The following is a 26,587-nucleotide window of genomic DNA, read 5'->3' on the forward strand; positions in this document are numbered from 1 at the left end:
AGACACGAGCTCTGCTAGGATGGGGTCACGGCTGCGTCCTCCCTGGTCTGCGGCTGAGGGTCAGGTCGCCATGGTGGGCAAAGCTTGGGACCTCTGTTGCCCCCAATCCCAGTGGACGTGTCAGACCAGGTGACAGAAATCCAGTGTGATCTCCGATCTCAGAGGGCCCTTGGGCAAGTCTCCCTCCTGCACCAGGAGAGGCAGGATGTTCCAGCAGCTTAAAGTAGCATCGAGGGATTGCTCTCAAATCCCCCCTCACATTCTTGGAAAGGCCTTTGAAAATCATAAGGAGGAGTTCTCGCTGCGGCTTGTTAGGTTAAAAACTAGCATCTGTGAGGATGTGGATTTGATCTGTGGCCTCACTCAGTGGGTTAAGGATCTGGTGTTGCTGCAAGTTGCAGCCTAAGTCACAGACACGGCTCGGATCCTGCGTTGCTGTGGCTGTGGTGGAGGCCGGCAGCTGCAGCTCTGATTCGACCCCTAGCCTGGGAACTTCCATATGCTGCAGGAGTGGTCCTAAGAAAACAAAAAATCCTAAGGAAACCTTGTGGGGCACAGAGAAAAGGTCAGGAGTTTCAGATTCCTGTCCTGTGTGACCTTGGACAGCCAGCTTAGGCTTAGCTTCTCTGCGCCTTGGATCCCTTACCTCTATGGTGGGGTTGACGACACCTCGTTAGCCACTATGTGAGATGTCACAGGTACCTGCCTTGTTCATGATTACAACTCATTCAATGATAGTTGTGGGTTTTGGTTTTGGTTTTGACAAAAAGCTGAGCTGCAGACCTTCATCTGGAGATGAAACAGGGTTTGAGGGCCTCATCCCAGGCCACTCAGAGAGGGTCGAGGGTGGAGGGGTGGAATGGTGGGAGAGGAACGAGCAAGAACATAATGACTCCAACACAGCAGGTGCCAGGAGGAGGGAGCTATGGAGGTTCTTGAGCTCAGCACTGTCCAGACAACACGAAGGCTTTGCTGAAGCGAGTTTCAGGAGAGTATGGAAACAGGCAGGGGCTGAGGCCCACTCCCGCCAGTGTGACCTGAAGAACAGGGCAGGAAGGGGCTGGATGGGACAGCTGGTCCACACAGCCTGAAGGCAGGGCTGTCTCAGAGGCAGGAATGGAGTCCGTGAAATTGGTGGCATCAATCCTCCTTCAAAGGATGCTGCGTTTGTCCTCAGGGAGGCCGCCCAGGCTCCTGGAAACGCCGATCTCTGCTCCGGGCTGACACCACCTCTGCGTGGGAACAAAACGCGTGCTCATGCTGGGCCGTCGGGATTGGCAGTGATCTGTGTCCTTGTTTGGTTTCAAAGCAGGGGGCCCGGGGAGAAGAATCATGAAAGATGCCTTTGTTGGGAGAAATGTCAGGGAGCTGGCGGACGGCCCCTTCTGGGCTTCCCTGAGAAGAGGCAAGAACCGCACCCACGGCCCTGGCATCTGGGTTCCCAGAGGAAGCGGCAAGTAGCACCTGCTACATGCGGGGCCCCAGGCAGAGCCTATGTGACTTTACAGTGTCAGAGGGGTGAGGGTGTAGTCTCCTGAAGCGGGAGGCGGCCCTCTGCAGCCTGTACTCATGGAAGGCCCTCCACGCAAACAAACCAAGGCAAAGCCAAGGAAGCTTCTCAACTCCCACTCACGGTGAGGGTGCAGGACTGTGTCCTGGTGACCTGATGCCCAAGAGCCACGCCGCTTCTTGCACACCAAGAACCGGGCTCCCGGTCAGGAAGCGCCTGCCACCGCCCAGGGCCGGGAGGACTTGGCCCGCAGCAGGAGGGCTGTCAACCTCTCCAGATGGGCAGGGACCTGGGAGGACGCAGGACAACCCGAAGCGCTCCCCTTGGGCGCTGAGGCGGCCACTGCCCAGCTGCTGAGCAGGACAGGGAGGCAGCCCCTCCTGGGGCCCCCCCAAGAGTTACGAGACACGAGTAGCTCTGTTAACGCCATGACGGATAATACCGCCATTTATTATTTCTTTACTGCTGTGGTAAAAAAGTGATTCTATTTCTAGAGACCAAACAGTATCACAGACTTCCTTGGAAAAGAACCCCCTTTGTCCCCAAGCCTTTGTGACTGATTTTAAAGCCTCTCACCCATACAATGGAGATGGCTTCGTAGTGGAGGGGGCGGAAGGGCCCTGTGCTGAGATCTGCCTGTCCTCTGCCCTGGCCGCGGCTCCCCTTGGAAGCTGGCCCTGCACCGGCCTGCCTGCCCCCTCTGGGGCTCTAGGACCAGGGCTCCCCTTGGGCCAGTCCCCTCCAGTTCCTTTCCATGTGACCTGGCCCCTCTGCAGCCATTCCAGGCCCCGTGAGTCCAGGCAAGCACCGAAGGTGTACACACCAACTGGGGATCCGCTCTGGAGGCCGGAGAAGAAAGGAGAGAACCACTGCCCAGCGGTGAGGGGGGCGCTAGCAGTGGCCACAAGCTCTTCCAGGGGAGGTGGTGGCAGGACAGGGGTGGCCCTGAGGAAGCAGTGGCTCTGGGCCTGTGGCATGCAGGGTCACAGGAGAACCTCCTCACGTTCGGCTCACTCGGTGGGTTCGTGGGCAGCTGCACCGGTGCCCGTTCTGAGAAACGGTGCTGGTCCAGGCTGAGGTCACCCAGGGGAGTGCTTCCAGCCTCCGCACAGCCGCACTGGCAAGGGGTCGGCCTGCGCTGGCGTGTTCAGAGAATATTCTCCACGGCTTGGAAGGCTGGGGGCTGAGAGCTACGAGGACCGGGCGGCCGCCAGCCCCCGAGCACAGGCAAAGGGCCGGAAAGGGCCCGTCCAGCCCAGAGGTGGGCCCGTCCCCCCGGCGAGGTCCTGCGTGGGCCGCGCGCCCCGGCCGGGCTACGGCGCCGTCGCCACACTCTGCTCGCCGTGGTCCACGCTCCACAGGCGGTAGAACTCCGCGAAGTCCACGTAGGGCTCCACGCGGCCATCCTCGCCGGGCGGGAGCGAGTGGGTGGGCCGGGAGCGAAAGAGGCCCCCGTCGGAGCTGGAGCTGCTGCTCTGGGTGTGGGTGTTGGTGGACTGCAGGGTCAGGGTCGGGCTCTGGCTGGGGGCACAACGGGACAAGTCAGTCAAGGGCCACACAGGCGCCTGCCTCCACCAGCCTCTCAGGGCGCAGGCTGCTCTGACAAAGGCGACCGCGAGAGCCAGCCCGGCCAAGGCTCCTGGGCAGGTGAAAAGTGTGCTTCTGAGCCTCAGCTGTACGTGGCTGTTTAAATCAACCAGAATTAAATCAAATGGCCCACTCGCCTCAGCGCTCAAGTGGCCCGTGGTACCTACCGTGCAGGACATGGGACATGCGGCCCCCAGAGGTCGGCCACCCCAGCCTCTCCGAGTCCATCCAGTCCGCACCCCTCTGATCACAAGCAGGCTAGGGCGCCTCCCAGAAAACCGCCTCCCTCCCTCCCTCGGGCCCTTCGTGTGCCCAGAGCTCTCTGGGCAGCCCCCGCTTCCGTCACAGAGCACATCAACATCGGGAAACTACCCGCGAGCCCACCATCCTGCAAACTCCCAGCGCTGCTCCAGCCACGCCATCCTGCAAACTCAGAATGGCTGGTCCTCCTGGCCTGGGACAGCTGCTACCAGGGCCTGCCTTTGTGGACACAGCTGGTGGCTCCTTTGGGTAGCCCCGTAAGGGTGGAGTCACCCCTACTATGCTTAAGATGCCCATCGCCCAGCTGCCAGTCGGGCCCTCCAGTCCGCGGTGGTGGCGGCGGTGGCAGCAGCAGCCTGGGGGCAGGGAGAAGGAAAGGCCTCCTTCGAGGCAGAGGGAAACCGTGCCACTCCCTTCCTGGTGGCCCTTCCAATTGGCCACATCCTGAGTGGGCTGGGAGTGGCACCCCATTCTTCCTGGCAGGGCTGGAATGTGGAAAACAGATCCCGGGCCCTCTGGGGTGGCAGGTGGGGTGGGGGTGACACCAGACCTGTCAGGCAGGTCTGTAGGGAGGAGGGGCCTGCCTACCCCACCCCCAGGCCCCAGACCCCTGCGGCCTCCACCCCTCCCCTGCTGCCTGAAACTAGACAACCCGCCTGACACTTTAGTCAGAGAGCACTGGCTCTCACAAGCCAGCACGGGCCCAACAACGTCCATGAGCATGGACGCCACGAGGGAGGCCACGGAGTCACACGCTCCAAGACGGGAGAGGAGAAAAGAGCGGAGGAGAACTCGCCATCACATGAGAGCTACCACGGGGGACCTGCGGGAACGGTCAAGCAGCAGGCTGTCGGCGCGCCTGTGGTCTCCCCCTCGCCTGCTCGGCCGCACCTCCAGCCGTCAGGAGTCCAGCTTCAGGGAGACGCCGGAAGCTGCAGTCCTGCCCCAGCACTGGGGTGGCCTCCCCAGGGCCGGCGCTGGGGGTGGGAGGGACGCGACCTCAGGCCATCCCACCCTGACTTCTCCAGCGAAGGACATGGCCCGTGGCCACTGCCGTCCAGGTACCAAGGGCTGTCCCCAGGAAGCAAGCAGAGAAGGGGGGGGAGGTGGGCGCGCTTACTTGGTGAGGGTGGGCGTGGCTTCGTCCAGGGTGGAAGCACTGTGGGCCCCGTTGACCAGCTGGCCCTGGGAGGGCATGACGAGGGACAGGGTCACGCTGGTCTTGCTGGTGCTCTGGGTGCTCGAGTACGGCACGGACACGGGGTACACGCGTCCTCCTGCGGCTTTGGGAGGAAGAGACTGGTGGGTCCCAGGGAGCAGCCGAGGGGTGCACAGAGGGGAGGGGGCAGGGACAGGGCTGCTCCAGGGCCTGAGAAGGTAGGCGTGACCGGCTCGGTGCCCCCAGCTTGGCCCCCTGCCCCGGGACTCTTCTTGGCCAGGCAGGGGCCTCCCCTCAGAGCAATGCAGCGCTGGTGCTCAAAGCAGGAAAAGAAACAAGGGCTGAGCTGCCTCAATGAAAGGGTTACTGCCTGGCTTCCCACGGTGCTTGAATCCAGGCGGATAAGTACGCTCCTAGTTGAGGTTGGCCCAACAAAAATATGGTCGCAATAACAAGCGAGAGAAACTCCAGTAACCCCGGTGTCCATGGGAAAACAAACCCATCTGTGGATGCTGGAGTGCGAGGCTTGCTCGTTTGCAAAAAGAAGAAGAAATGTACCCTAGGAATGGATGGTCTTGCCTCGAAGCAGCTCCGGAAGGGATTAGAAAAGAACAATCACCTTGCTCCCTGGGCAACAGGACTTCAGAATCAAAAAGGCAGGGATAAAGCATCGCCCTCAGGCCCGACAGGCCCAGGCTCATGAGGTCTCTGCCCCCCAGGGCCTCAGTTTCCCTCTTGGTAAAAGGGCTGTTGACAACAAGAGGAAACACGTGGGTGAGGGGCCAGGCACACAGCAGGCACTGAGCCAGCACCTGCCATGGTCCCTGCCATGTGGCCGGTGGCGCTGCAAAATGCTTCTCACGCACTCAGGCCTTTCAGAGGAGGCTGGGGCAGGTGGTGCTGTCCTCATTTCACAGACAGAACGGGAAAAATCAGTGCAGCTCAGGGAGCTTCGAGTCAGGGCCCTGCCTGGAACTGCTCCGAGCTAAGCCTCCGGACTCGACTCCACCGCAGGCAGCAAGGCCCACGGCCTCAGCCGCTCCGCCCCAGGCCAGCCCTGGACGGCATCCTCGGGCAGCTTCCCGTGCGCGAGGCCACATACCTGGGGCTGGGGCCGGCGTGGGCTGGCTCAGCTCGCCCAGAGGGTAGCCGAAGTTCCGCACCAGCAGGGTCATGTCCTCGTGCCGTGGGCAGAACTTGGCACGCTCCCCGCCGCTGGCGAAGGTGTCACTGTGGATCCGCTTCACCCGGTCCACCACGGCCTGGGCCACGGCATCCAGGGAGGTCTGCTTGGCAAACTCTGTGTCGATCATGGCTGCGATCTCCTGGGGGCAGGGAACACACACCCGGTGAGGGACAAGGGGCCCCAGGGACTGTAGGTCACGACTTCGCAGCCTAACCAGGACACTCAGGGGCCACCCGCCAAGCAGGTGGACGTTCCACCAGCCAAGCCTGCAATCCGAGCTTCTCAAAGTAGTCAGGATTAATTCTTCTGGAACATTCTCTTTAGAAGAGGTGTGACTTTGTGATCTGATTTCTGGCTTCCACACCAAAAAAAAAACAAAAAACAAAACAAAAAAACAACCCCCCCCCAAAATGGGGGGGGGGAAATACCCACTTTACTGCATCATAATGAGGATTAAGTAACATACTGGATGTGAGGGCATTCTGGAGACCACGAAAAACAAAAACCCTGGGATAAAAATAAGTAAATAAAAATAAAAGAAAAACCCAGGACAAATTGTTACCATTAAGCTTTCTTTCCTAGAACAAACTTACGGTGGTAGATGATACACCGACTCCGTCAGAAACCCAGGCTACAGGATGAAGACGGGGGCCCTGCTCTGGAGAAGCCCCTGCCCAGTGTATGTGAGAACCCAACTAACCTGGGATGGTTCTATCATGAAAACCAAAGAAAGGGGAAAAAAATCACATTGGTGTTAAGATATAAAACTCGGGGAGTTCTCTTGTGGCTCAGTGGGTTAAGGACTGGGTGATGTCGCTGCTGTGATGCAGGTTCGATCCCTGGCCTGGGAACTTCTACAGGTTGAGGGCTATGGCAGTCAGAAAGAATACAAAATCCTCAACGCGATGACTGGCCGGAGTCTCCTGGAGGTAGGAGGGCAGGGCCAGGTGACAGAAAATGACCTAGGCGCAGCCCAGGAAGGACTTAGCTCCGTCGCTGACCAGCGACGTCAACTCAGGCTCGCTCTGTGTGCCCCAAGCTCCCCGACCTGACAAGGCAGCGAGCCCCTGCCCCTCCCTCCTACATGGCTCCTGGAAGGAACGAGATGAAACAGGTGAAAAATCTTTTATTACAAGAGTCAGGCACAAAAGGCTTCCCTTCATTACTTTCATTATTTTCCCTTCGTTATTATTATTACGTGTTTTTTTAGAGCCTGGAAGTTCCCAGGTTAGGGGTGAAAACAGAGCTGCAGCTGCCGGCCTCCGCCACAGCCACAGCCAGGCACCATCTGAGCCTCATCTGCGACCTACACCACAGCTCAGCCAGTTACCGCTGAGCCACAGTGGGAAAACTCCCCCCCTTATTATTATTATTATTATTATTATTTTTTGTCGTCGTTGTTGCTATTTCTTGGGCCGCTCCCGCGGCATATGGAGGTTCCCAGGCTAGGGGTTGAATCGGAGCTGTAGCCACCGGCCTACGCCAGAGCCACAGCAACGCTGGATCCGAGCCGTGTCTGCAACCTACACCACAGCTCATGGCAACGCCGGATCGTTAACCCACTGAGCAAGGGCAGGGACCGAACCCGCAACCTCATGGTTCCTAGTCGGATTCATTAACCACTGCGCCACGACAGGAACTCCCCCCCCCCTTATTATTTTTAATTAGGAAAGAGCAGAAAGATTACTGTCCTGCCAGAATCAGAGACGGAAGGAGAAACACAACCTGAACTTGTCTGACCAACCCAGCCGGCCAAGGTCAGGTAAAGGCAGCTTCCTTTCAAGGTCATCCCTGAAGTGACGGCCTTGAGGTCCTGCTTGAGTGACGACAGTCTGACGACAATCCGAGGTGTAGGAAAACTGAGCAGCTCCCACTGGCTAAGAACCTATGTCTACCACGCCTGGCCCTCATCACAACCCCACAAAGGACGCTGTCGGCATCTTTATTTTGGTGAAGTATCCGCCGCTCAAAAAGGAAGTGAAGGATGCGGTGGAGCACAACCTGGACGGGCCTTGCAACTCCTCCACCGGGACCGTGTGTACCAGGCTGCGCTCCGGCCGCACCCCTTCTGGGCTTCCCTCCTCGGCCTGGGCCCTTCCGGGACAGCGTCCAAGGCCACACATCCCTACGGAAATTCACTTCTCTTACCTCTTCCCGTCGGCTTTGCTCAGGGCCCTGGGGACTGATACTGCTTCAAGCTCAGACGAGCAGAGCTTTGGGTGGGATGGGTGTTCTTGGAATTCTGGTTTTTATCTTCCCCCAACTTTGAGCGCAGATTAGATATCTGGTGCAGTGCTCTGGGTCCCTGACACTTAGGAGCTGAACAGGAGGGCTGGCTGAGTCCCCGAGGGTGCCACACCTTGTAGACGGGCCAGCCGTGCTCCGCCCAGGCCTGGCTCACCTGGTTGGCCTGCCCAGGCCCGTGGGCTGCCTCCAGGGCCTTGTATAGCCCCTCGGACATCAGCACCAGGAAGCCGGTCACCCCGTCCAGGGGCTGTGCACCGTGGATTTCCGGCTCTGCGATGATCGGCTTGGACTTGGCAGCGCTGCGGGAGGAGAGCGGAGGGGAGAGCTATGTTTGGAACAGCCCCTGGGGACATTTATTCTGGTGAGAAGAATATGCACCCAGAATGTAAAATAAAACACATCTTGATAAAAGGAAAAGGAAGAGAGGAAGGAAAAAAAAATCAGAAAAACAGACCTGTCCTCTCTGAGAGCAGCTGCTAAAATAAAGCTGAGAGGGCCAGTGGGCAGTGGGGCTCAGAATGGCCAAGGTCAAATGCCTAATCCTGGCCCCACTCCATGGAGCTTGTTCACAGAGCCAGGGGTGACAGAGGGAGGGTGGGACGGAAAGAGGGAAGGGTTCGCTTTTATTTATTATTTAAAATTTTTATCTTTTTTGTCTTTTTAGGGGCCTCACCCGCAGCTTATGGAGGTTCCCAGGCTACGGGTCCAATCAAGCTCTAGCTGCCGGCCTACACCACAGCCACAGCCACGCCAAGCCGCGTCTGTGACCCACACCACAGCTTTCGCCGGATCCTTAACTCACCGAGCAAGGCCAGGGATCGGACCTGTGTCCTCATGGATACTAATCAGATTCGTTTCCGCCAAGCCATGACGGAAACTCCCGGATTCGCTTTTAAAAGGCACTGCTCGTGAGCTCCCATTGTGGCTCAGTGGTTAACAAATCCGACTAGGAACCATGAGGTTTTGGGTTTGGATCCCTGGCCTCACTCAGTGGGTTAAGGATCCAGCGTTGCCAAGAGCTGTGGTGTAGGTCACAGATGCGGCTCGGATCCCATGTTGCTGTGGCTGTGCGGAAGGCTGGAGGCTACAGCTCTGATTAGACCCCAAGCCTGGGAACCTCCACATGCTGTTGATGCGGCCCTAGAAAAGGCAAAAAACAAAACAAAAAAAATAAAATAAAAGGCACAAGACACTGCTCTTGGGCTCCTCCAAGCTGACTCAGCCCCCCACCCCCCGCCCCCAATCCAGCTGCAAAGGGTTCATTTACTGACGCCCTGTCAGAGCCAGTCAATGTCAGGAAGCTCCAACATGCGCACACGCACGCAGGGCCCGGACAGAGAGGATGTCCCAGCAGTGGGAATTGAAAGAGCAAGTCTGGAAACACCCTGAGAATCCATCGGCAGGGCGGGTTAGGTGTGGCCACTGTTACCAAGAATGCTGAATTGTATTGTGCCAGCATTGTAGCTGTGCAGGAATGGGGGAACGGGCCCTGTGAGCACAAAGTGACGTGCAGAACACTAGGCTCGGAGCGCCCCCACCAAATACACACACACGTGCACACATGTGCACACACACCCATTTTCCCAATCAGCGATCTCACACAGGGTGGCCAGGGCTCAGCATACAAGCTCCGATGCAGACTGCCTGGCTTCAGGTCTGGCCTCAGTCCACTATTACCCCGAGACCAGGAGGCGGCCCAACGCCTGCATGTGTCAGCTTCCTCCCGTGCAGACCCCTTCCGGGTAAGCGCGGCACCTACCTCATAGGCCCGAGGGAAGACTGAACAAGAGAATGGATGAAAAGACCTGCGCGCAGGCTTGATGAAAGGCTCGCTTGCTGTGGCACTGGGTGGCACCCAGAAGGACACTTCATCTGGCACCCCCGCCCCAGCCCAGCCATGACAACACTGACCAAGAGGCCTTTGGTCCGTCTCTGCTCACACCGGGCAGCTCATGCCAACTCTGGCCTCTCTTGCTGGGTCCGTGACTCTGGGTGCTGTCCTTGGCTTTGGCCCAGAGCCCCAACTTGACCTTTTGCCAGCCTAGCTCTAGAGGACCCCAACTCCTTGGCCCACTGGGTCCAGGGCCTGCCCCACACCAACCTCTCTGGAAGGACAAAAGCATCCCCTTGGGCTCTGAACTTCCAACTGTACCTTTTGTCCTAGAGCCTAACGTCTGTGTCCGCCCCAGGCCCTCTGGTCTTGCAAACACACGTGGGGCAGCTGGACCAGCCCCTACCTGAGTAGGTCGATGTCAGTGTAGCCGTACTTGACCTTGTAATCCCCAATCCGCCTGGTGCTCTCCTGCCCACAGATGACCCCCACCTGCTTGAGCTTCCCTGCGTCCAAACCTAGAGGGAGAGCAACACAACTGCAGCCTTTGTTCAGAAAGAAGGTGCTACAGACATATCAGTAAAAACAAGGCAACAGGACCCACTGAACAGGAAGTGCGGGTGTAGCAGGGCGCCTTGGAGGGCGGCTCACCCCAAGTCCGCCAGGGCCCTAAGCCCCTACCCCCATCAGAACACTCCTCGCTCAGAGCCACCCCCCACCCCACGTGAGAGCAGATCCGACACGGCTCAGCCCGGCTCCCTCTGCTGCCCAAGCTTCCGGGAGGGACAGGGTGGTGCGGCGGCCAGAACCCCACGCCTCCTCTGGCCTCTCCGTCCCCACCAGTAACAGTGAGTGCCTGCCTCCACGTGCCAGGGACTCTTGGCAGCATTTCACACGTTTTAACTCTTTCAAGCCTCGAGATACCCTGGGGTAAGCATTACTGTTATCGTCATTACACAGAAGGGTGACTGAGGCACAGAAAACTCGAGTAAGTTCCCAAATCGCCAACTAGGAAGTGGCAAGAGCCGGGATTCAACCCCTGGCAAGCTGGTCCCAAGCCCCAAGGTCACAGCCCGTCCACTCCATGCCTCCCTCTCCACGGCCACCAGCAGAAGGCAAAGGGCGAGCCAGTGGGGTCGACACCCCCCCTCGCCCCCCGGCCTGCGTCGTCCTCGCCCCGCTCACCCAGCTGCGAGAGCCGGAAGAGCTCATCCTCGTTCTCGGTGGTGTGGTCCATGTTCAGCTGCGTCACCTGCAGACCATCCACCGTGGATTTGCATAAAAGCGCCCGGTTCGTACCTGCAGCAGCATGTGAGCAGCTGAGCAAAGACTGAGAGCACAGGGCAGACAGGACACGTCGAGAAGAGGGAAAGACAGGCATCTCACACGTGGAAATCCCTGAAATGAACTCAGAGGACAGGCTCAGACCACGGGAGCGATCACCAGGCAGGGAGAGCGGATGGTGTTAAGGGATGGATTCGGTGAAACCTTCCAGTGTCATCCGAGGATGGCTGAGGATGATTTTAACAAGAGACCTGTTGTCTAAGGAGACGCACTAACACGTGCAACGTCTGGGTTTTTTCACAGCCACACGGGACAGAGGGCTGTAGACAGAATGAGACTGGCAGGGAGGAATGATGGGGGGGCTGGGGGATGGGCACGCGAGACTATTAAATGTTATTCACTCCTTATTTTTTTACATTTTTATGTTTTGTCCATAATGAGATCCTAAAGAAAGAAGAGGGACCCTGACAGTGGGGTGTCTCCAGGGTCCCTATAGTAATCTGTCCCCCCTGGGGGTACCTTCTTCTCAGGGCCCCATGTGGCCTCTTCTCTGCCTCAGCCCCCAGCCCCCCTCAGCCTATCTTGCTGCCCTTTAGAGGAGGCCACGTGGGTCTTCCACAGCCAGGCAACCTCAAGCACCAGAGGAAGTCGCTGAGGCAGCCCAGAGAGGGGACGAAGCTCCCCAAGACCCGCCTCTCAGCAGGTACTTCCAACGCCCTGGCCTGGAACTGGGCCCGGGACCGGGACGGAGACGTCCTGTGGTGTAACGTGAAACGCGCCATGGCCTCAGGACCCTGGGGTCTTGTGTCTGGGAAGCAGACCGCCCAGAAGACACGGGGAGCCTGCTGCCGACCTCCCCCCTACGCCCCCGCCCCGGGACGGGAGGCAGCTCACCGACATTGGCCACGTAGAGCCTGTTGCTGAGAAGGACTGCCACGACGGCCATGGCTCCTCCCGAAACCTCCCGCTCCAACGTCTTGAGTCTTTCAAGGATCTTCTGATACTGGGGAGGCAGCTGGTGCTGAGGAACACCCTAGAAGCCATCGTCGGGGGTCAGAGCAGGCCTGGGGCCTTGGCGGCCACCTCCCCAAGCTCCGCTCCCCTGAAGAGTGAGCTTCTGGGGCCCAGCCAGGAGGGAGGCTGGCCACAGCTCCAGGCAGGCTCCTTCCAGGAAAGCCACACAGGACCTAACTGGTCCCGTCAGCCCTGAGGGCGCCGTCACGTGCGATGAGCAGGTAGGTGGCGAGGCTGTGGACAGATCCAGGCCACAGGCTGACCTAGAAGGGCCATCTTTCACCCCCCTGCCCACGCGGAGCCTCAGAGTACGGCTGCTCACAGCCGGCCAAGGAGGGTATACCATCCGCATCCCCAGTCAGGAGCTGTCCCCGTGACACCTGCTGTTCTGGCCTAGTTGTCAATGACTTGGGAGTGACACGGCAGGGGAGTCCTTGCTCCGAGCAAAGCCAGGCCGTGACCTGCTCCTCCTGGGGCACAGGCTGGGGACGCTACCTCAGGCAGCTGGGACTGGAGGCTCGCTTTCTCGGCCAAGGCATCATCAATGGACTCCAGGAAGCTCCTCTCCACCACGTCGAAGGCCTGGGGGCACAGGACGGGGGGCAGAGGCCAGTTCAAACACTGCTGTCACCTGATGCTGAAACACCCGCTATGAATAGCGACAGCTGTATCAACTGCGGGCCATCAGGTGGTGAGGGATTCATACACGGCAGCGCTGGGCACTGCTGCTCCTGCAAAGTTTGACAACGACGTGGCCCCATGGCACTGCTGCCTTCCCAGTGGCACTGCAGAGTGACCAGAGAGGCAGGGACGGCAGAGAGGTAAGCGCACAGGCTTGGAGTCAGGCCGCCCGGGGTGATGGCCAGCTCTGCACCTGCCGGCTGGGCAGTCCCAGCCTCCTCATCTGTGAGACACAGGTGACTGAGAGAAGCCGCCCTGGGCACCCAGAGCGTGGCTCAGAGTTAGTGTCACTGCCACATCCTGAGGGACCCCCAGGGGCACTGGCTGGGAATCACCGGCACGGGGCCCTGAGACCGGGGACAAGGCAAGAAAATGGCCGGACACGCTGTTTTCGAGGAACAGGAATCCACCCTTCTCGTCTACAGCTAAGTGCTTCCGGACCTGCTTCCAAGTGGAGATGCCAGGAGGGAAACGTCCAAAACAAGAGCAACATGCGGAACTGGCATCGGGCGCCAGCCAACCATGAGTGAGGAGGCCCAGCCCGGGCACCCCCCGTCCAAGGTGACCGCCCTCCCTCCCCCTCCCCGGGAGCCCCTCCTCCAGGGCCCCGCCAGCCCATCGTGGGGCAGGACCGCTGCTGGCTGCCCAGCCCTGCGCCCTGGGACGTGGGCGCCCTCCCAGAGCTGCTTCCTCTGCAGAGCCGAGGAGCCGGCAGGGCCTTGAGACCAAGCCCGGGCTAACCCGGCGCTCCACGGTTGCAGGGCCGACTGCACCGTCAGGGAACCGGTCACGGGCAGCCTCCTCGCACCCGTACCTGCAGCAGCACCCGCCGCACGTCGGCCTCAGTGTGCTCGGCGCTGAGCTGGCCCAGCAGGAGCTCCGCGGACAGCCGCTGGGCCACGAAGTTGGTCACCCGGTTGCCATCGTAGCCGTTGAAGACCCCGTACAGGAAGCAGTTGTTCTCACTCCTGACAGAAGGACAGGGTGGGTGGCAGCCTGAGACCAGGGGCTCACAGAAGAGCGACGCCAGTTCCAGGGGGAGGGGGGTGGGGAGGGGAAGGAACTGGGGAAACAGAAGATGCGGCAGCAGTGGTTTCAGGGGCCCAGTGGGTCCCCCACTTGGGCCATCATTTCACTCTGGCCGTGACCTCCTGGACTGCCCCCTCCCCCCAGAGCAGGCCCTCAGCCGGTCTGAGGTCTAGACGTGGCAGCGACAGGAGACACACCTCCCATGGGCCACGTCTCGCTAGCAAGTCCCATGCAAGACTCTACAAAACTGCTTTTTCTGGCTTGCAAACCTCTTTCTGATGCCCAGGAGAGCACTGCTGGCACTCTCACCTGAACTTGAGCCAGTTGTCCTCCGGTGGGTGGCTCTCGGTGCCCTTGCCATCAGCAGAATAGCTGCGGTTGGAGGCTGAGCCAACCCCAGAGAGGTGGCAGAGCGGCAGGTCATCCGTCCAGCTCGGCTGCTGCTCCTGGAGGGACACCAGGAAACCCCAATGCATTACCGTCTGGCCCAGAGCAGACCCCACTTCAGCGTCTTCTTCCCCAACCCAAACCCGGCAGGCTCCGAGCACCACCCGCAGGGTTCCACTGCCTCCTGGAAGATGACAAGGGGGGGGTATGAACAAACACTTGCAGAAAGGTTTGCATGGCTCCATGGCTACTCTGCAAACTCTTCCCCAGGAAACCTGAAAACGACCAGAGTCCCCAAATGCAAGGCTCAGTTGTGTCTCCAGGTGAGCACTCCACCGTGGAGCACGAGTGAGAGAGACGCTCCTGGTATAAACTCTTCGTTGGCTCCCCATCTCACAGTGCAGTGGCTCTGACTCTGATCCCTTGGCACTGGTACAACCACAGATTTCCAGAAAGGCTGATCCTGCGGGGCTCAGGACATCTGCTTTGCAGGCTGGGGGTGAGTCACGCAGCCCAGGACCCCACCTTGAGAAAGCAACTTACTAAAGCTTGCCTCGGTCACTCTTCCTGGCCCCCTTGCCACCCTAGAATCCTCTACCACCTGCCCTCCTCCTCCACTAGTACCACACGCTTGCAGTGCCCTGTCCACACCCCCTCTTTCCCTCCTTGTCCTTGTCTAGCAACTTTCCATGTCCTTTGGGACTCTGGCTCAGGAGTCACCTCCTCCAGGAAGTCTTCTTTTGGGAAGCCCCTCTCCAGGCTTGGGTGCCAGCCCTCTCGTGTGCCCCTCCTACACCTGGCCCCCGACTCCTTCCTGCCCCTTTCTGATGCCCATTCTACCCCAAGATCTCAAAGCAGGCTGTTCAGTATAATCACAACAGAGCTTCACACACACACACACAATCACAACGGAGCTACACACACACACACACACACACACACACACACACACACACGGCAGCTTCACACACACAATCACAACGGAGCTACACACACACACACACACACACACACACACACACACACGGCTGTCCCGGCCCCTGCCCAATCTCCTCGGGGTGCATTCTGAGCACCTGCAGTTTCTAAGCCCCAGAAACAGCCCTGACACAAGGCCCGGGCTCGATCCACTGCCTTGCCCTGAAAGCTTCCCCTACACCTGGCCTCACCCGAGACCTGTGCCTGGTTCACAAAGACTCTCTCGTGCCACACGCTGAACTACAGCGAACTACAACAACGGGGAAAATCAAGGTTCAACCGTAAGGAGGGTAAAACCTGGACTGAAAGCTTTATTGAAACATTAAACAAGCAGGAATACTGTGCACAACTCCTTAGAAGTTAGCAGTGACAGTCTTCAAAAAAGGATGTGAAAACCACTTCAACAGGCTTTTGCAATCAGATATGTGAAAACCTGTGGTTACCTCTTGTGGCAAATTTCATCGTTTGTTTATTTACTTACTGACAGGGAGTGACTTTTATGGCTTTTTTTTTTTTCATTTTAATTGCTTTTATGCTGTATTTATTCTAGCGCTTTGGTTTTGTGCTTTGCACCCTAGAGCAACTTCAGCCGGGTGTGGGAGGTTGTTTTTATTTTTAAATTGACATACAGTAAAACTGCCTTTCTGATGTGCAGGTCTATGAATTTTAATACTTGCAGAGATTTGTGTAACTACTGCCACAATCAAGATACAGAACAGCCCGTCATCCCGAAACACACCGTCATGCTGTCCCCTCTGAGCCACAGGCTCTGCTAACTCCAGGCAACCACTGACCTACAGTCTTTTCAAGAAGGCCCAAAATGAGATTATGCGGCACGTAACCCCTTTTCCCCCTCTTTTTATTGTGGTTAATACCCAGGACAAAACTCTAACCACTTTTAAGTGTACATTTTACTGGTATGAAATACGGTTATATTGGAGTTCCCTTTGTGGCTCAGCAGTAACGACCCCAACTAGAATCCATGAAGATGCAGGTTCAATCCCTGGCCTTGCTCAGTGGGTTAATAAGGATCTGACATTGCCGTGAGCTATGGTGTAAGTCACAGATTCAGTGCGGATCTGGTGTTGCTGTGGCTGTGGTGTAGGCCGGCAGCTACAGCTCCAATTCGACCCTAGCCTGGGAACCTCTATGGGTGTGGGTATGGCCCTAAAAAAAGCAATTAAAAAAAAAAAAAAGACCTCTAAGAAGTGTGCAGTGGCAGCTCCTCACGGCTTTAACCCGCATTTCCCTCAGGGCTAAGAATGATGCTGAGCGTCTCTTCATGTGCTTATTTGCCATCCCCAGATGGCGTTTTGGTGAAGTGTCGGTTTCATGCCCATGTTTTAATTGGGCTGTTTGCTTTCTTAACTGTTGAGTTTGAAGAGTTCTTTACATATTTTGGATAAAAGTCTTTTGTTGCATATGTGACTTGCAAATATTTTCCCCAGCCTGTAGCTTGCTATTTCATTCACTTACTCGTGTCTTTTGCAGAGGAAAAACTTTTAGTTTCGATGGAATCTATTTAATAATTTTTAAAATTTTCCATGGTTCACGATTTTCTTTTTTCTTTTTTTTTTTTTTTTTTTGTCTTTTGAGGGCCACACCTGTGGTATATGGAAGTTTCCGGGCTAGGGGTCAAATAGGAGCTGCAGCTGCCAGCCTACACCATAGCCACAGCAACTCGGAATCTGAGCCTCGTCTGTAGCCTACACCACAGCTGGCAGAAATGCTGGATCCTTAACTTACTGAGCAAGGCCAGGGATTGAATCCGCAGCTTCATGGACACTAGTTGGATTTTTACCCTGCTGAGCCACGACGGGAACTCCATCCCTATGTTTGAGATCTGATCAATATACCTCCAGCACCAAGGACTTCACAAAGGTCTGGGCGACCTGGCAAGCAAATTTCCCGAAGAAGCTCCTTTTTCTAGGATCCGTCTCCTGCCTCCAACTGGGGTGAAATTAAGCACAAGATTAAGCAGAAGCACAAAAGCATCTCCCCAATGAGAAGTGTCCACTGTCCTCCTGAAAAGATGGCCAAAAAGCCAATATTAAGCAACCCAAAATGCCACAGCTGCGTTAAAGCATGGGAGGAAAAGACATTGATACTTTCTAGAATCCTGTCTGTGATTAAAACTGAGATTAAGGTGGACTGAACTCATCCTCTAATATGAGAGGAACAGTACAAATGTGTCGCCCACAACACAAAACGTGTCATCGATGCTGCAATCACAGTGCTTCCTCTGCCATTATCTAACTCCCACAAGGGACAGAGGCAGGCTTCCAGGGACTCAAATCTTCCCAACAAATTCATACTTTCCAGCAAAAAATAAATATCACCCAAGCAACTTAAGGGCCCCCTCAACACCGAGACACAGACTCTGAAAAAGACTGGTAAGTTAGTCTTTCACAAGGAAGGAAACAAACTCGAGTGGATGACCGAGGAACTTGCCGAGTCACTGCGTCACGGCAGAGGAACAACTCATTAAAAGCATTCACGATGGGCGCTCACGACGCTGCTGGCAGGAGTGGGCTGACGCCGCACTGACTGATGGCAGACGTGAGCAGGGCAAGCTCCCGCAAACCAGAACTGTCTGCCTGCCAGTGGTCAACCTACTTAACGAGTACCTTGTTCTCCAAGGAGTATTCATGCCTAGTGTCTGGATCCTTCTACAATGTTAAGTGCTTTTCCTGAAATTTTATTTGCACAATGTTGAGCTAGTAATTTGGAAATACCCTGTTTTATTCATTGGCAATCAGTTTAGGTCAAGGGGTGAAGCCTCTAGTACTACTTTTATTTTAAGGGCAGCCTGTCCACTCCTGATAAAAACGCTTAAGAAAGCAGTTAATTGATGGATATCTTCTCTCTCTCTTTTTTTTTTTGGTCTTTTCTAGGGCCGCTTCCGGTGGAATATGGAGGTTCCCAGGCTAGGGGTCGAATGGGAGCTATAGTCACCAACCTATGCCAGAGTCACAGCAATGTGGGATCCAAGCCACATCTGTAACCTACAACACAGCTCATGGCAACGCCGGATCCTTAACCCACTGAGCAAGGCCAGGGATCGAACCTGAAACCTCATGGTTCCTAGTTGGATTTGTTAATCACTGAGCCACGACGGGAATGCAGATGGGTATTTTCTTACGTGCCATTTTAAGTATGCTTCAGTCAGCCCTCACCCCAGCATCTTCCCTAGTGGGGAAGCACGAGAGGCGCTGGCATTAGCATCAGGAACACGGCGAGGATACTGGAGCTGTCAGCACATGCAATTAGACACGAGAAAAGAAGCAGAGCAACAGGACTGGGAAAGCAGTACCGTCATCTCTATCTGCAGTTGACATGACAGTACCTGGAAACCCTAGAGAATGCATGATAAACTAACGCAGGTAAGACAGGAGGGGGGCAAGATGGAAAATCAACCCGAAGAATCTACAGCCTTTAGGCGTTCCCTTGCAGCAGCACAGGATCCAGCGCTGTCACTGCAGCAGCCCAGGGTCGAACCCTGGCCTGGGAACTCCTACATGCTGCCGTGGGCCCAGCCAAAAACAAAAAAAATTCTGTAGCCTTCATATACTTAAAGAAAAGATGGGCATCTAGCCTCCATGTGAAAAGTCCTCCTTCCTGTCAACTAAAATAACGAAGTCTTTTTCCTCTAAAGTCCTCCTGAGTTGATCCCCAACAACCACACTCTGGTAGAGGATCTTTTAAAATCTAAATTTATATCTGCTGGATTATACCTTGATGCTTTTATCTCAGTCTTCCAGCCTGTTGACGTGGTTTCAAATCTCACCCTTTGACAGATTAACGAGCTCACTCAGCTGTCTATCTTGTACAGACAAAGCCTGCTAGAGAGCGTTCCAAATGATTTCTAAAAAACCGTGAACAGAACAAAAAGCACGGGAAGCTGACCCACTTCTGACAGGAAGTGTCCACACCAAACACAGGAGGAAAGTCATACTTTCACCCAAGATTTATGATATTTGAAAAGCCATATTTTTGGGGCCTCCAGTGACGAGACTACTGACCCTAAAGGTACAGTCACAAAAACAAGCACACGTTTTAAAACAAATCAACCAGTTAATACAAGAACCTTGATGATCAAAGTTCTCCTTATTTCGTACTGGCGCTATTTAAACACTGAGTTTCTAGCCAACCTGACCTGGCCTGCTATTTAAACAGATAAGAAATAAGGAAAAAAATTACCCAAAGAGCATATTAAGAAACTATCTATGGGAGTTTCCACTATGGCTCAGTGGAAACGAATCTGACTAGCATCCATGAGGACACATGTTCGATCCCTGGCCTTGCTCAGCGGGTTAAGGATCTGGCATTGCCAAGAGCTGTGGTGCAGGTCGAAGATGTGGCTTGGATCCCACACTGCTGTGGCTGTGGTATAGGCTGGCAGCTATAGCTCCGATTAGACCCCTAGCCTGGGAACTTCCATATGCCACAGGAGCGGCCAAGGAAATGGCAAAAAGACAAAAAAAAAAAAAAAAAGAATCCAACTGTAGCAGCTTGGGTTGCTGTGGAGGCACGGGTTTGATCGCCAGCCTGCCATAGTGGGTTAAGGACCTCCCTGTGTCCGTCTTTCCGAGTCCTGTCCACCCCCAAAAGGCCCGCTGCTCAAATCCAACTGGTGCCAGAGGCCTTGTTTCCCAAACTCCAACCACCCGCTCACCAACTCATTATCCACTTCATGTTTTTGCTTTATTCTCTCACCTCTTCTTTCTTTAGTTTTTCTTTTTCTTTTTTGGCTGCCCCACAGCATACACAGTTCCCAGGCCAGGGATCAGATCCAAGCCGTAGCAGTGACCTACACTGCAATGCTGGATCCTTAACGCACAGTGCTGGGCTTCTGAACCTGTGTCCCAGAGCTCCAGGGACACTGCTGATCTTGTTGCACCACAGAAGGAACTTCCACTTTTCCTTTAATTTTTTTTTCCTCTTGGCTGTGCCCACGGCACGTGGAAGTTTTTGGGCCAGAGATCAAACCTGAACCACAGGAATGAAAATGAGCCACAGCCTTGACGATGCCAAATCCTTAACGGGCTGAGCCACCAGGAAACTCCGAATGATTTCATTCTGAATGTAAACTTTTCTGTGTTATAGCAGGAAAACCATTACTACCTGCCAAATCTTAAAGGTAATAAAAAGGAAAACAAAACGAGGTTGTTGAATTCTAGCTGAAGGCGGTCTGCTTGCCGCCCTCTGCACGGAAGCCCTGCTCTCTCCGTTGAAAAAAGGGAGATGAGCAAGAATCAGAGAGGTGTTAGGTGCATAAGAGGTCAAACCAAGTCTCTCTCTTGACATCTTCAGAAAGTCTCAAAGAAAACCATAAAGCAAATCATCTCCATATGGAACGATGAGTTTGATAGCATCACACACCAACCACCTCACGTCCAGGTCCCGGACTCTCGGGAGACACCGCCCAAGGCCACGGGGCCCCTGCCTGAGAAATCCATGCCTGAGCCTCACCGTACCTACTGGGCACCTGCTTACTGGCCATGAACCACTTGCCCTCGTGGCAGCTCTCAGGTTGTCGCCTGGTATTGACTGGCTACTTACTTCAACTGATTCGAAGACGCGTGTTTTCAACATTTCTCAACATCTCCAAAGTTGGTGTGTGACAGGTTAATTAGCAGTGCGCTTTTTTCTTTACAGTATATAAAATAATGCGTCCTTATACTCAGTCGTGTTTTCGATCCAATGACATGGGCCATTTCTCGGATACTCACGAGCGCTGCTTCAGCAGCCGGCCCTGCCGCCCCCATGGCAGCGCGAACATTCAAGAGCAAGTGGCCTGAGAATTCCAGGAGGTGCTCCCCGCGTGGGAGAGGATGCAGCCTGCCCTGCTTGCAGCAGCGGCCCCCAAATCATTCTCACGCCGCCGCCGCGGCCGGGTGAGATTCAGTTGTATTCCCCCCCCCCCGCCGGCTCTCCACCTCCACAAGGGATTATTCATCCCGAGCATGCACTGCCGATGCTATTAAAACCCACTAGACCGCCCACCTGCTTGCTTCCCTCCTCCACACTGCTGAACATTTTCGGGAAAGGTCGTGTATTTTCTAGTCACACGCACCACCCACCCTCCGCTCTGCACGCAGTGACACGTTCCTTCTCCCGCGCCCACAGATGCCAGGCCCCAGGCACCAGGACAGGCGGGGCTTGAGCGCCCAGAATGGGAGTCCCCAGAAGCCGAGGAGGGGGTGTCTCAGGCTCAGCACAGCCTTGTCACAGAGCCACGTAAACACCTACAATAGTGAGCGTGGCCGATTTCCCTTTGATGGGTTACAAGCTAACCTCTCACAAGAAGGAATCGGTTTCAAAAAGCCTAATTTTGACTTGAATGCCTGAGGGAGCTTTCCGAATTCATATTTGGGTATAAACTTCCCTAGCGCTTCAATTGAACTTAACCCATTAAGGGCGTTACGCCTTGTGCACACGTATTTAAGCAGGAGCACCTCATGTACATGTGTGATCACGTTGCATAAAAAGAGTCCATAAAAGTCCCCGCAGAGACTCATCGCAAACTCCTGGGCCACAGAAATGGACAAAAGCATGATTCCAAGTTCAGGCCACAGCTTGAATATCAAATTATAGTATGAAAAGGCTGAGTGTTTTTGTGGCAAAAAGCACCCGGATTCCTTAGAGGAAAAAAGGAAGCTCAGAAAGGGAGAATAATGCCCTCGGGAAGACGGCTCGGGGTGGGGGTGGCAGTTCTTTCTCTCCGAAAAGCTTCAAACACCCCAATGCCTCCTGCCGTCTCCGTCTTTCTGAATGCCCCCCTTTGCCTTCCTCACTTCTCGGGGACCCGCTCCACTCCTGGCCCCCACCTCTTTCCCCAGGCTTTCCATCAAAGCGGCTCTATGTTTTCATCGCAAAATGCCCTGGTGCATTCCTAACGGGGCCACGAGTCACTGTGGCGCGTGCTGTGTGTGAGAGCAGCTGGACCGCGCTCGGATGACGTGTGAGATGAGCTGGCTGGAGAGGACGATCTAAGGAGGGTTTTACTTAAGGCTCTGTTTATTTGAATATACATTAGAAAAAATACATATGGCTAGAACCTGTGACTTCCCAGATACAAGTGCTCGGGAGGAAAACGGTGATTGCAAGTTGACTTTTTAAATAATTCAGTAACAGGTGGGGCAAAATCAAACGCTTGATTCTCCCTGCCTCCCAGGGTGCTCCGACGTTCCCTGCCTCAGGAAACCGCACCACTGGGGTTCCAACCAAAAGCTCATTCTCCTGGACCCTTCGTCCGTCACAAGCCCCACACCTGATCCGTCAGCGAATCAGATCAGCTCTTCCCTCGGCACAGCCGGAACCCCGTACTTCTCACCAGTCCGCTGTCGGCACTCTGGCCAAGCCGCTGCTGTCCCACGCCTGGACAACGGGGAGCGCCACTCAGCAGGTCCCAAGCAGCTCGTCGCTCAAAGGCCTCCTGACGGAAGGCCCTTTCTCCCGTCACAACTCAGTCACTTGGTGCCCTATTCAAATCCACCCAAGAATCCACACCACACTTAGCCCAGAATCCACAGTGTACATCTGGATCCACAAGGCTCCCTGGGACCTCGGCTACCACACTGCCCAGCGCACTCCCCTCCAGCCGCACTGGCCTCCGTGACGGTCCCAGAACAGGTGAGCCTTTCTGAGAGGGAGAATCCTCCCGCTCATAACCCCACTTCACCTCACCAAATGTTAAACGGGGAGTTCCTGTCATGGCTCAGTGGTAACAAACCCGACGAGGATCCATGAGGACGCAGGTTCGATCCCTGGCCTCACTTAGTGGGTTAAGGATCCGGCGTTGCCGAGAGCTGTGGTGTAGGTTGCAGACGAGGCTCAGATCCCGCGTTGCTGTGACTGTGGCTGTGGTGTAGGGGTTCCGATTCAACCCCTAGCCTGGGAACTTCCTGGCCCTGAAGAGGAAAAAAAAGGTTCAACAGTCACCCCCCACCACTCCATCTACAACAGCTGCCCCCCAGCCTGTCTGTGACTCCCGCCTACTCCTCCTTGCAGCACCACCTATGGTATGTTCCAGGAATTATTATACCATTTACAACCTGTACTCACTCACTGCTTCCTGTGTCCCTTACTAGAACGTAAGCGTCACGAGGGCTGGGTCCTCTGTGCCTACACAGTGCCTGCCACCCAGAGCACTGGCTGACATCCGAGGAATGAAGCACAGGTGTTCATTCCCAGCAGAACTGAAGGTGGACGCATGGCTGGAGCGGAGCCCGTGTTCACTGAATACTAACACGACTCCTGGGAGTCCTCTTGGTTGGGAAAACCAAGGTTTAGGAATGCGAAGAGATAGGCCAAGGTTCAAGGATGTTAAGTGACTTGCTCAAGGCCATCTGGGAGCTGTTTTTTCAGGCTCTGAAGGGCCTATGTTCTTTTGAAGCTGCTTCAAAAGCTCACCTTTTCTTCAAAAGACCTCTTAAGGTACCACACTGTCTGGGGAAGGAGCTGAAACGCCTCAGGATGGCATCCCATGACGTGCTCTGCCATCTTGGCCCCAGCATTTCCCCCCAGCACCACATCAGCAAATTCCCAGCCCTTCCTGCAAGCCTCCCCTGACCACTGATGGTCCCGTTAGGCCATCTGCAGCCCCCCTCCACAGAGACACTAGAGTGTCTTACACATCGTACTGTGATATACAGCTCCTCCTCCCAAGCAGGACCGCAAATGCAGTGAGCGTGGTCACCTGCCTTATGTATCTTGGCATCCCCATGCCCAGTAACTAGGGACCAGCAGCCCTCACGGCTACCGGCTGAAGGATGGTGTCTGAGATACCCTCACCTGACTCAGGACAGTGGAGAGAAGGTCAGCAAGGCCCAGCACATCGCATGAACACTTGGACATCCTGGGAGCAGGGACGTCTTGATCATCATTAGGGTGGGAAGGGCCTGGTGTGGACACCCCTGCCATCCCTTCGTCTTTCATCAAAATGCCATGTGCTCGGAGTTCCTGTTGTGGCTCAGCAGTAACAAACCCAACTAGTATCCATGAGGACTCAGGTTCAATCCCTGGACTTGCTCAAGTGGGTTAAGGATCTGTCGTTGCTGTGAGCGGTGGTGTAGGTCGCAGATGCAGCTTGGATCCCGGGTTGCTGTGGTTGTGGCGGAGGCTGGCAGCTACAGCTCCAATTTGACCCCTAGCCTGGGAACTTCCATATGCTGCAAGTGTGGTCCTAAAAAGACAGACAGACAGACAGACACACACACACACACACACACACACACACACACACACAGAGCTATGTGCTTAAAGCTAACTATCCAATTTTGAAAGATTCCACACCACTCAGGAACACAGTCAGGAGCTAGCAAAGCTTGCCTCTGTCTAACCTGAGTCCCTTGGGCTCCATCACACCTAGAAGGGAGGGAAGCTGGTAGCCACTCTCCTCAGTACGCTGAGTCAGCCCACAAGAGTTACCACATCCAGCATCTGCCACCATCTGGCCAGTATTTATTACACCATGGACACTTAGTTAGGGCCCCTGCCCTTCTACAGAAGAGAGGGCCAGACCTACCTAACCCACTCAAGTTTAAGGCCGACTTGCCAGGCAGTAGTAAAATAAAGGGGCAGTCAGAGAAGTGGAGGGGAAGAGAGCTAACCCCACCAGGGAAAGCTGGGAATTGCTGTCCTGGAAGAGCAATTTCATCGGGAACCCACATAAAGCCTCTCATTAGTATACAGCCACGAAGGTCACCCCTTTCCCTCCAGTTCTGATGCTTTAAGACCCCCAAGGGCAGGAAGGCCAAGGCCTGCTGCATCTCTGTAAGGCCAAGGCTGAGCACTGGATCTGCTTCAAATGCTTAACTCATTCCTTTACAAAGAAGTTACTGAATGCCTGGCACCTACCAGTGTGGTACATGCTTGGCGACACTATTCATTGTAGATCACACGTCCCTCTCTTCAAGTTCACTTTCCAGTAAAAGAGGCAGACAAGTCCACAGGAAAGAACATCAGATCGCCACATCTAAGAAGGGCCCGGAGGGTCCTGCAACCTGCCCTGGCTGGTCAGAATACTTCCATGGTGCCAACATGTGTGTGTGCATCTATGAGCAGATGTGTCAAAAGGATGCAGGGGCTGGAAGACATCAGTGACAAACCCAGGAGGATTCAGGCCAGGGAGAGGGATGAATTTCAGGACAATCTTCCCACTGCCTGCTTACCTAAAGGATAAGGAAACTGAGGCCAATGGAGGCACAGCTAATTAGAGCCGGGACCAGAACCCAGGCTGCCAGTCACTCCTTTCTAAAGCCTAGAGGTTAAGAAGGTTTCTGGAATCAGAATCACTGATTTCCTAGCTCTGCCACTTACCAGCTGCGTGACCTTGGGCAAATGACCACCTCTCTGTGCCTCAGTTTCCTCATGTGTAAAACAGGAAGAATTACCGTACCTATCTCAAGGGATGATGGGAAAATTAAACTTACAAATGAAAATGTATTGGCACAAAGCGTGGGATTCAATAAGGGATACCCAAGTGGCTGCTGCTGATTATTATCCTCGCACGACCGGCTCAGCGAGCCGGGCTGCCTCGCTACCCCCAGCTTCCTCGGCTGTCGCGCGCCACTGTCCCTGCGGGCTCAAAGCGCTCCCACCCTCGTCGGGCCCTTGACGTTCCCGGCCGCCGCACCGCGAATCCGAGCTCCCCACGGACCGGCAGGCAGCGCGCACGCGCAGGCCTTGCGGGGCCACACGCGCCCCAGGTTGGGAATGAAGGGGGCCGGCCCGGGAAAGGAAAGGATGGCGGCCAGACCCCGCCAAAGACGCAGAGGCGGCCCAAAGGCGGAGAGGGAGCTGCGCCTGCACCCGACAGGCTCCCCCCTCCCTGCCCCGGGCTCCCGACCCCCAGCCCGAAGAGCGGGTCGGTTCCTCACACTCTGCAGCAGACTCCTCCTCTGCGCCGCCATCTTGGAGGGACCCCCGCTGGCGCGCCCGCCTCCCGCAGAGCAGGCGAGAAGGGCGGCTAGAGCGGCCCGGAGCCGGCCGGGAGGACCGCGCTGCCACGGAGCATGCGCCCAGCGCCACCCCAAGGCCGAAGCGGGATGCGGCCGTCGCAAGGCGAGTGCGCAGGCGCGCTTTTCCAGCCTTTATTTTGCAGTAGGTAAAGGTTTTCTGTGTTGTCTCTCGTCCATCTTTCAGCGCCTCCTCCAGGGTTCCTTTCCGGTGGGACTCCTAAGGCCCTGGATTAGGGTGCTTTGTGAGCCCTATGGGAGCGAGGGAGGGCGAATTAGTATTCACTCAATAAATGTTAATTGGGTAACTGTGTCTGGCCCTTTAGGGTGAAGCAGCAAAACCAGACAGGCCCTCAAAAAGCTAACATTTTAATTGGGGAGGACAGCATTTACATGGGTAAGGCGTCTCGAGTGGTGCTGCTTGCTAGGAAGAGAGTTTATGGATGTGGTAGGCAGGTAGCGGGCCTCAAGGAGA

The 26,587-nt window shown here is 55.6% G+C and overlaps 1 protein-coding gene and 1 long non-coding RNA gene across 4 annotated transcripts; one reads left to right on the forward strand and one right to left on the reverse strand.

The window, feature by feature from the left end:
• Window positions 710-26,161, reverse strand: TAB1 (TGF-beta activated kinase 1 (MAP3K7) binding protein 1). Of its 3 annotated transcripts, none has more exons than XM_021090929.1 (11): window positions 26,035-26,161; window positions 14,099-14,235; window positions 13,575-13,728; window positions 12,575-12,661; window positions 11,960-12,098; window positions 10,967-11,080; window positions 10,188-10,299; window positions 8,105-8,249; window positions 5,620-5,842; window positions 4,479-4,641; window positions 710-1,232 (listed from the first exon to the last, which is right to left on the reverse strand). In XM_021090929.1, exons 1-11 carry the CDS (start codon window positions 26,065-26,067, stop codon window positions 725-727), a joined length of 1,815 nt encoding a protein of 604 aa, XP_020946588.1. In that variant the 5' UTR covers window positions 26,068-26,161; the 3' UTR covers window positions 710-724.
• Window positions 3,038-7,463, forward strand: LOC110260641. The gene is made up of 3 exons (XR_002343890.1): window positions 3,038-4,419; window positions 6,286-6,382; window positions 7,372-7,463. It is a non-coding gene; the product is annotated as an uncharacterized LOC110260641 (long non-coding RNA).

Source organism: Sus scrofa, chromosome 5, assembly GCF_000003025.6.
Source record: "Sus scrofa isolate TJ Tabasco breed Duroc chromosome 5, Sscrofa11.1, whole genome shotgun sequence".
Taxonomy (NCBI): domain Eukaryota; kingdom Metazoa; phylum Chordata; class Mammalia; order Artiodactyla; family Suidae; genus Sus; species Sus scrofa.